Here is an 11,367-nt window from a genome sequence, read left to right on the forward strand (position 1 = left end):
ATAGCAGACTATGTCTACTGAGGCTGCAGAAGTGGAATGGCTCGCTTCGCTCGCCCTTTCAGGCTGGTTTGCTTCGCAAACCAGTAGCAGATCCCACCTCACGAGCCATTCAGAGTCTGCATAGCAGACTAGAGAGAGAGAGTGAATCAGATCAGACCAAGCACAAGATTTGAAATAAAGTAAGCAGAACCAGTATATGAAGACGAACACAGTGCACCTATCATCCATCATGCTCACATACGTGTAATATTGCAGGTACCCCATTCACTGTCCAATAAACAAAATAAAATCTTTCCAAGAAACGAAAACGTTGTCGCTTATTAGGCAATGATCATGGGAAAATGATTCCATATGTTCTATCTATACTTTATTGATAGCAACTTTATATTAGAAACGAAAATGTTTTCTATCACTTATTATTATTGAAGGGATGGTCCGGGCTGAAAATATATCTTACTACATAGAGTAGAATTCACTAAGCAAAATGCTGAAAATTAATCAAAATCGGATAACAAATGATAAAGTTATTGAAGTTTAAATTCTAGCAATATTTTGTGAAAACAGTCATGAATATTTATTAGGTGGGCTGATGATGTTACATCCTCACTTTCCGTTTTCTGATGTTATATAAAATCATATTTTTTTCACTATTTCATACTTGTGTGAATAATATGTCTCCGTTATAATGAAATAAGTTGCAGCAATAAATATCTAATGCACTAAGTCAATTGTCAATCCATTTTTTCTAGTTCTTGGAGTAAAAAATTTGAATAAAACTTATTTCATTTAATAAAATACAAAAGAACAAGTGGGGATGTGACAACATCAGCCCACCTAATAAATATTCATGACCACTTTTTGCACAAAATATTGCTAAACTTTAAAATTCAATAACTTTGTTAGTTTTTTATCCGATTTTGATGAAATTTTCGGCATTCTGCTCAGTGAATTCTACTCTATTTATCAAGCTATAAATACTTTCAACCCGGACCATCCCTTTAAGTATATTAAGAAAATACCCGTCGTAATCGTTGTCAAAGGAACATTAATGTGTATTGTTCCCCTGTATTCCACTATTATAAAAGTTTAGTGGCCATCGGGTGTTTTTCAGCCTTTTAAAGTCAAATTTGCCCCTTTTCAGCCGTTATGTTTCAAATTTCCCACCCCTTTTCTGTGATTTTTTTTAAATTCTTATTTGAAAATATCTCTTTGAGCTTAACAATCTAGTGATACATTCATGGTAAAGATTCATGAATAGGTCTCTAAGATCATAATTTCGTCGCGGATTTTGAATAAAAGTTATTATCCTATTGAATGAAACCCCCGTCTCTTGATTAAAAACACATTTATAAAATCGAAATTATTGTTCTTACTTTGAGCAAAGTTAATGGGATCGTAAAAATTTACTCTTAACGCACTTTCCAGTTGATAACACTGGCTACAGCTCACCATATAAAATGCATAGGAATTCGGACCCTTACTTTATTCTGAAAGAAAAGTGTACCAGCTTTTTTGACCCGCAGTGCGTCCTTATAGCGAAAACCACTTGTCAGAGATAGTCTTGTAAGCTATCATTGTCAGACATCCTTTGTGCACACTCATGTTCTATAATGTTGCACAGATATGAATAATATCATGAAGGGGATTTTGACCGCTCGAAAGTATACATCACGACTTGTTCCACGGATCTTGCATAACTCTTTATGATAAGTTTTTATCGCGATAATGTCAACTGCAGTTTCACCGCATGGTCCATTTCGTTGGGGCAGGTTAGAACAATGTGTCCACTGAAATAAACTTTCTTTGAAGCTGGCGTATCATCACAAATAAGGATGAAGATAATTATGCAATATCGGATGTATTTCTAAAGAATAGTTTTTCTGACGCTTTTGAAAAAATTAATATTGCTATTATTCTGTGATTTATATTCCCATGGATAGACAGTAAGTGGAGACTTATTGAACAAGACTTACGATTTCTACATCACATCCTCGGATTTATTTATAACACAACAGAACGGTTTTTAATGACGCCTTGGAATAATATTGGAGATTGTTCAGTTGAATATATTTTGTGATTCGTCTTGTAATAGATTGACATTAAATGGAGACTTGTTGATCCTTACGGTTTCTATAGACATCTACGTTGTGTCTTCCACGGCTCTTCTTCATTGTTCCGCCAAGATCGTTGAATTGACAAGGAAATACCAATTATATTTTACTGGAAAGAAATTTGAAATTTAAGTTTTGTTTGATATTTCACACGATTTTTTCGTAATTTCTATCATCCACATACTCCTTCGACTTATCTGAGATTCAGTAAAAACTTTCGTAACGATTTCATCAACGCATACATGCCATATAGAAGTAATAGAAAACATTCAAAACAATTGCATTTTAGCTAGGACCTCAAGTTCGTCTCTTCATGGAAAATAGTAATATTATTAAAATATTTGAAGAACATTTTATGCACAGAAATCGTAAAAGCATTTTACTACATTAATATTTTATTTCATTTTTTATGAGCGTCATCCTTTTGTCAAAGTAGCTCTCAGACCGACTTAGAAAATAAATAACTGAAAGAATTATACCTAACCAAAGCAGAAAACCTGCTTTTCGTGTATATACGCTATTATGGCATACGTTGAACCATTTATTTAGTCTCTTGTTTTTTAACAAATGGATGCCGAAGAGTACAATGTAAACTTATGCCCTTTTGACGAATGCAGTTACCACCAGACGACCAGCTTAGCATCGTCCTATTTAAACGTTAATGTAAGCTTCAGTCAGCCTCTTTGGCTGCATGCTTGTGCAAATTTAAGCGTAGTGTTACCTGATCCAACATCAGGGAAATCCGAAAAAAAATATCTTCATGCTCAAACATTTATTATATCGAATTTATACAGCAACAGATTTTCATCGCTTGTGAAACATGAGTATATTGCAGGAACCCAACGATGAGGGCGTCCCAGATGGACCCAGAGACACTGAGATACTGAAGAAGAAGTTCCTTAGATTGGTCCGCAACGGGGATGCTCAGAGTGTCGAGGCCATGGTTCGAGACCCTGTTAACATCAAGGTTTCAAAAGCGCTCTGGAGTTTCGGAATGCAGGTGGCCATACAGCACAAACACTTAGGTATGTTCTGTGGAATTGCCTTTCGTAATTCGTCGGCTTCCCGCAAGAAGAGACTTGAGGGCAATTTTACAAAAAAAGAATCAAATGTTGAAGACTAGCCGCCTACGTCGTAGGCTATCTAATGATGGAAAAAAATAATATTCCAAACTTTCAAGTTACACTAAAAATATCAGCAAATCAAAACGGAATGATAGAAAAAATAAACGTGACTACCCCCTGAATCCCTTCTTTACTTGATGGAAGCTTCTTTCTTTCCAGTTTAATTTTAAGTTGATTGAATTAAGTGTATTTTTGAGTATATTTTCGTCCATGTGCCAGAGGGATTTTTCCGCACTGTCTTTGTGCACATAGAATATTGATTTTCTAGAAAATTAAAGAAATATGCGACAGCATCTGAAATTTCTACTTCATCGCATTTCAGTGCTACTGTGATACTATCAAGGTACTCATAATCATGGATTTGATCTATATGTTTTAGCCTATCCGATATGCGTCGGGCTAGTGGGCAAACTACTGACGGGCTAGGGCGAAGCCCGAGCCCTCGCCCGTCAGTAGTTTGCCCACTAGCCCGACGCATATCGGATAGGCATCGGATAGATGTATTTTTTCTTTCAAGTTCTATGTAGAGGTGAGCATGAACAAACAACCCCTCCCCCCCCCTCTCTCGGATGTTCTCACTCTGGGATTTATTATAGCTTAGTATATTGACTTGCCTATTTGGTAAGCCCTTTCTTTATTATCATGGGGACTATCAATATAAAAAAATATCACTATGCATATTCTCTGTAGGGGGGGGGCTGAGGGTAACATTTATTATGCAACAAATATCATTGGTGATATCATAGTCTACCGATCGAGTCTCAAATACACAATCGCATGGTGGCTCTAAGAGTAGACGTCAGAGTACACTTTCTTGGCTATACGGGTAGACACTACTTTCCAAAGGGGGGGATTCTATCTCAATCGGATTTAATGAGATTCTTTTATCTAGATCAATGTCGGTGAGAGAATTTAGTTCGCTCCCCATGGTTGCTTAATTGTAAGTATGTAACGGGAAATAGAAAATATATTTCGCTTCTAAGAGCATTTTTAATACAAATTTGTAGTCTGGGTAAACGAGTTATACCCAAGTACTAAATGGTGTCAACCTATCAAAGTTTCAAAACTTTTTTCCGCGCGCATCAATCTGATCTGTCATTGTTTACGTCAGAGTCACGTGCGCGCTGAAGTATAGAAAGCGCATGCGCGTGATACGGGTAACTACCAACATCGATAATAACGGTACATTTTCTAGTTATCTCACTTTGTGCTAACTAGCTATTTGCTACTATCTAGCGATTTTGGGATATCTTTTCGAAATTCTTTCGGATTTTTCGCAATTATGGGTTCGTCGAAATCCAAAGTTGTGCCTATGACATCCGAGGATAAGATCGCGGAGCAAAATAGCAGCAGGTCTGTGACAAGCTGCTGGGCCGGAATCAAACAGCTCTTCTCGAGGAACAATAAGGTAAGATAGATTGTATCCTTAATTTGCTTTTTAATCTGATTTTTTTTCTTTTTTGGGGTTGAAGAGTGATTTTAGATGTGGCATATTCATTCATGTGTATCTAGTTCTAAGCTTGTTTAGTTCTAGATCCAGCGCTATTCATTAATATTCGAATAATAAAATTCATAAAAGTCTCGTTTATATTTTTCTTTCTTTAAAGAAATTTAATCTATGATGAATAATAATTCAAGAAGGCATCATATATGATTCAGATTATTTTAAAGATAAGAACATGAGATAAAATGAGAGAGTGACAGTATAAACATGAAAAAAATAAATATGATGTGATGATGATGAAGAAGAGGTTGAAGTAGAAGACGAAATAGAAGAAGAAGAAGAAAAGAAGAAGGGAAAGATGATGATGATGAAGAAGAAGGAGAAAAAGAAGTAGTAGTAGAAGAAGAAGAGAAATAAAAAGATGGAGAAGAAAATGGAGGATATGGAGGTTGAGAAACAGAAAGAACAATTTAAAGAAACCAAGAAGGTAATGGAAAATGCCAATGAAAATGAATGAAAAAGTAGAGGAGATTGCGATAGAAAGAAATTGGGGGAAGTTGTTGCTAAAAAAGAAAGGAGCAAGCACGAGCCCGTCAAAGGGGCCGCTGAGCCATCAGGAGCCTTGGCAGTATTATCATTATTATTATTCTCATCATCATCATTTTAACTGTCATCATTGCCATCGTCATATTCGTCTTCTTCCTTTTCTAATTCTGTTTTTATTGAAATAAAACAATGTCAATTACAACAAAATACAAATGATTATAAGGTGATTACAATCACATAAACGCAAAAAGGTTACACAAAATAAGCAGGTCATTTTGCCTCCGAAGAAGATTCTGCTAGGATCGAAAGCTAGGCCCCTTTTGACTCTCTTAAAATAAGCAATAAATAAAATGATCTTGATTACCGCCTCCCCCATCATCATTATTATTATTATTATTATTATTATTATCATTATTATTATCATCATTATCATTTTATTAGAAGTAGGAGTAGTTTTATTTATTTTATACTGCAGGGTAGGCCTGTTCAGTTATGCAAAACTGCTTTCAAAAGGCCCCTTCAGTTTAACAAATAATTAGTAAGCCAAAACTTTCGAGAGGCTAGCATGGTATATACATGTATGGGGCAAGATTTCTTTAAACCTGGGAGCAAGCGAAGTGAGAAAGCAAACGATTTAAAAAAATCTTTTTCATTCAAAAACCAAATGCTAAGATAGATCTTGACATAAAACAAATCCCAGAAAATTCTATAATATTTCACCCTCTTCGATTTCCCTTAGTACTTTTTATCCTTTACTTTTTTTCTTGGTCAAGATTTGTTTGCGGCCCTTGGCCTAAGCCCTAATGTGTACGCCACAGATGTTGAAAGATGTTTTGTTAAAAAAATATGTTTCAAAAAATATATGCATATGATTTGATATCAGTGATTTTAAGCATGGTGAATTGTTTTTGTAAGAAGACCCAATTTACTACTGCCATTATTTTGGTAGTAGAAGAATGTCAAGAAGGATGATGATAGAGGATATTCATGGAGAAAAAAAATTGAGGGGGAGACTCCTCCTCTTCCCTCCCCCGCCCCCTTCTCATCGTCGTCGTCCTTCTGTTTCTTTTTTTTTCTTCCTCTTTTTCTTCTTCTTTTCCCTCTCTTTCTTCTTCTTCTTCTTCTCCTCCTCCTCCTCCTCCTTCTTCTTCGTCTTCTTTTTCTTCTTCTTCCTCTTCTTCTCTTCTCTTTTTCCCCTTCTTACTTTGCATTGCGCTAACGAGTGGGCGTGGGCAGGGTCGCTTCGTCCTCCCTCCTATAGATCCGCCTATGGGGTGAGAAAGCAGATTGAGAGTTAAAGACCGATGAAAGGATGTTTCTGACGACAATATAGTCATCAAAATTATTTATGGATTGTCAGTTATGATACCTGCACGTTTGTCGTCCCCGTGAGCTGCAACTGGGTATTGCCTAGATTATATTCAGATGTAAAATCATGATAATATTCCTTCTAGGTTGCTCCATTGGCATCGGAGAATGATGCCGACATTGACGGTGACGATGATGAGCAAGTTGAGCAGACGACCAACACTGCCCAAGAGGCTCCCGCAGCAGCCACCGTAACCGTCGAGCCCGCAGAGATCAATCGCCAAGCTGCCATCGTGATTGGTCAGAAGGATCGGCCAATCAGAAGCCAGGAAGTAAAACCCAGCCCTGTGATTCGCCAGAAGCGTGTGCGGCGAGCAAGGAGGGCCCGACCATCAACTTCCTACACACCAGACATCCGGGTTTCAACCGGTTATTTTCTATACTATCGTAAGCAGAATTTCCGTCTCACTTTAATAGGAATATGAAGTGAAATGTACCCTCATTAATTTGAATAAAATTAAGTATTTCGGGGGGGGGGGGGTGGAAGAAGTGTTTTTGAGTATTTTCACAATGATTGCTTATGCATTTCAAAACTTTAGAAAGAAAAAAGAAAGATAACTTTGGCTATCTGCAACAATGTTCTTCCTCTATTGCATACAAGATTTTTTTTGCAATAATACTAATAAAATCAAAATAATTTTCAAATTATAACAAAGTACGACATACCTATAATGTAGTCAATTCAAGTGTATTTTGATTTTTTTTCTTCAAAAAAAAATCACAGTAAGGACGTATTGTACAACCTGATTAATTATTAACTGATTAAATATTTTCTGTTTCTGTTTGTGGTAACTCCCGTATAGGAACTCGGCAGAAAAGCATTTTGCTGGTAAACGCCAAGCTGGTATATAACCAATTATCTATGAAACATTTTACTAGGTTAATCAGTCATAGTGGCTGACGTTATAGACAACAGATATCACTCTCGGGCCTTTTTTTTATGAAAGTGGAGACAGTGGCAGAGTAGTGATTCGAACTCACAACCTTGCGATTATGAGTCTAATGCTCTAACCACTGGACCACACGACCCTCTAGATTTTAATCGGTTTGTTTAAAATTAAAACATCAACGTTTATTGGTAAGAACTTAAACACTGTTAGATAGTTTGAAGAATATATCTTACAGAACAAAGTTAACGTATTTTAAGTAGAGTAAGTCATGTTGTGTGAGATTTATAAATATTGTTTAACCTTTTTTACTGTGTATTGTTTGAAAGATCGCCTGGTCAACGACGAGAGCGAGAACGAGTCCTCTGACGATGAATCAACTAGCAATGATGATTACGAGGACGATGCCGATGCCGAATCCGATGTCGATGAGATCGATGGGAGAATTAGAGTCCACAGGTTTACTCACAAAGTGGCTCGCAAGTCAAAGGGTGCGTCGCCGAAGATTATTCATTATTTTTAAAATTCTTTGCCTATCTTTAGATGATCCTGAAATCTTGTTTTCAATTATCCACGTATTTTCAATAATTATCTATTTCCTTTTCCTGTCTTACAACATTTTTATGTTTGGCATCCATTTTTTTCAACGTCATTAAAAGTGCTCGGAGTTTTTTCTCGTGTGTTTAATTTCATACACAATTCATATTTTCATCAGTTTATTCATTGATATTTATTCGTTCAATTTACTTGTAAATTGGAAGTGATTTACTATGCTGTACAACTCTATTTGTAGGTCACTGTTTTTGCAAAATGATTTTCTGTTAGTCGTAATCTTACTACCTTAGCCATTTACAACATTCTAAATCCACCCATCAGTGATTTGTTATGCAATTTATTATTGGAATTTGAGGAAAATTAATGTTTTTTCTGTATTAATTTGAAAATGCTTGCACTCATATTATATTGGCATTTGCCTTTATTAACGTAAAGGAAAGGGTAAGGGCAAAGGGGGCAAGAACAAGAGCTGCAAAGATAAGGCCGCCGTGAGAAATGAGACACGCCCTGCCATTGGCCAATTGATGAAGGAGAAGGTGAACGATGACGTCATCAACCAGACAGGTTAGTAGCAAGTACTTCTACATGATTTCTTTCATTTCATTTCATTTATTTCGTTTTCAAGAAAAAAATCAGGAAAATACAAATTGGTGAGATTAATCAAGTCAGTGAAGTAAATAAAATGATACGAATATACACAATCAATAACAAAAGAAGTATGACACTAAAAAGAGCAGATTTAAATGATTTGAAGACGGAGAGGCCCGTTATTGTGATAATTATAATGGTGGCAATGATGGTTATTTGTGAAAGACTATTTCCATTTTAATTTTATGCTCAAGGTTTGTTGTGCTCTAGAAATTATGATTTTTCAAAAGCTTGCCATACCAACCGAGTCACGATGGGTAAATCGCACGGGTGTATCTCTCTCTATATTAATATAGAAACAGAGAGGGAGATGCACCTTTACGAAATGCCCATCCTATCTCTGCTAGTATGGCAAGCTTTTTTAAATCATACTTTCTTGATAAGTACGAATGTTCGTAATTCTCTTAATGCACTTGCATTTTCTTTTGTTTTTTATGTGATTATGTGGTTATATTTTTAATGAATATCTAATTGTACAAAAAATAAGATTGATATGAAAACGGCTTGCCATAGATAAATATACACTCGCTTAATTATCCAGGTGTGATAATCTATTCTAAGCAAAATATGTCACTAATAAAAACTATATGTTGAATAGTTGTTTTGCATCACTTTATTTAGCAAAAAAGCAATAGAAAAGTCTAAAAATAACAATAGAGATACATTTTATATATAAACATAGCAAAAGAAAGCCCAAGACATCCTTGCATAACTGACACGGGAAGGGCATATTAAACAATATAGCAATAATAATTATATAAAGTACCGATATTACCAAAATCAAAATATTGTTATAATCAACTATTAAAGTATAACTCAAGATGGAAAATTCTGTGAAAATATTAAACGGTTAAAAAGTGAAGTTGTTTTGGTATTTTCATTTAATTTCTTTCATTTTGTTTGTTTCCATTTCCAAATTTATAATTTTTTTTTTTTACATTTTGATATACAAATATAAATAAGAAAACATATTGCAAATATCTTTGTACAAAATTTGTAATCAAGTTTATCATAAGACAGCTTTTAAAGTAATTAAGTGCTTCTATAGAATCTTTCAGATAACAAAACATAGCCCCTATTTTAAACCTATTATTCTCAAAAACATGACATACATGTATCGATATCCGATGTCCTATACATGTATAGTGCACTACTACTACTACTACTACTACTAATAATATTAATAGTATAGTAGTAATAATAATAATCATGATGATAATGATAATAATTGTAATAAGAGGCGCGTTGTTATTATTATTTGTATTATTACCTCGGCTTTAGCTCGAGCTGCCTTTCAGCGCTCATGCATTCAAGGAATTAATCCTGCCGGGTAACCATTGACCTCACCTAGGTTGAGTGCAGCACAATGTGGATGGCTGGGGTTCGAACCCACGACCCTCCTTGCCTGAAGCACAAAATGTTAAAATAATGGAATTCCACGTGTTCAGGGAGGAATGAAACTTCATTTCACGTGACAATGACGAGAAAATAACAATATTTCATATTTCATATAATAAAATACAAAAGAAATAGTGAGTGAGTGATGTCATCATCTCTCTCATTTGGATGTAACTGGCTCGTTCATATAACTATTTTATTGAAAATAAGCGAAACTTGAAATTGCCATAATTTTCTTATTTTACATCCGATTTTGATGGAATTTTTTAGTGTTATGCTTGTTGAATTTTTCTCTTTTTATTCAAATCAAGTTTTTGTTGCGGAGGACTTGTCCTTTAAAGGGATGGTCCGGGCTGAACGTATGTATAGCTTAATGAATAAAGTCGAGCTCACCGAGCAAAATGCCGACAATTTCATCAAAATCGGATAACAAAAAACAAAGTTATTGAATTTTAAAGTTTAACAATATTTTGTGAAAACAGTCGTCATGAATATTCATTAGGTGGGCTGATGATGTCACAGCCCACTTGTTCTTTTGTATTTTATCATATGAAATTAGGTTTATTCAATTTTTTTCCTCCAAGAAATTATTTCATTATAAGGGAGACACATTATTCACACAAGTATGAAATAATTAAACAATAATGATTTTATGTAATAACATAATTAAACGGAAAAAGGAGATGTGACATCATCAGCCCACCTAATGGATATTCATGACGACTGTTTTCACAACATATTGCTAAAATTTAAACTTCAATAACTTTATTATTTGTTATCCGATTTTGATAAAATTTTCGGCATTTTGCTCAGTAAATTCTACTCTATGTATCAGCCCGGACCATCTCTTTAAGATTTTATTTGTTTTAAATATATAAACATTTTAACTCTGGAGTGCAAGTAGAGGAAGGATTGGGAGCTATGGACAACCCAACATTTTCACAACCAAGTAAAAAGAAAGATCTTGAAAGAAAGGGAAAAGAAATGTGGTGAAATTATGACATCTCTTTGTGTTGCTTTGCCTCACTTTATTAGGCAAAAAACAGTAAAGGAATAACAGGTCAAAGATTTTGCCCTCTCGCTCGCCCGCACCTTATTTGACTCTTACGCCATGTGTAGACCCCTGCATTTTTTCTCCCTCTCTTTACGCTACTGACTCAAAAAAGATTGCATTGAAATAATATGTTATGCAAACCACATAATCCAAGACTAAATTTTGAAAGTGATCAGACATTATAATTCCATCGTCGTATATTGATAACTTATCAAAATATCACATACACCTT

General features: G+C 35.0%; 1 protein-coding gene across 1 annotated transcript in view; it reads left to right on the top strand.

The window, feature by feature from the left end:
- Positions 1–1,540: 1,540 nt before the first annotated feature.
- The window catches only part of LOC121426472 (transient receptor potential-gamma protein-like), a 39,190-nt gene continuing 29,363 nt past the window's right edge, over positions 1,541–11,367 (top strand). Inside the window, exon 1 of the mRNA XM_041622793.1 lies at positions 1,541–3,136. Coding sequence (XP_041478727.1) covers positions 2,932–3,136 — 205 coding nt within the window. The 5' untranslated portion in view covers positions 1,541–2,931. The remainder of the gene's footprint in view (positions 3,137–11,367) is intronic.

Source organism: Lytechinus variegatus, chromosome 13 (genome assembly GCF_018143015.1).
Source record: "Lytechinus variegatus isolate NC3 chromosome 13, Lvar_3.0, whole genome shotgun sequence".
NCBI lineage: Eukaryota > Metazoa > Echinodermata > Echinoidea > Temnopleuroida > Toxopneustidae > Lytechinus > Lytechinus variegatus.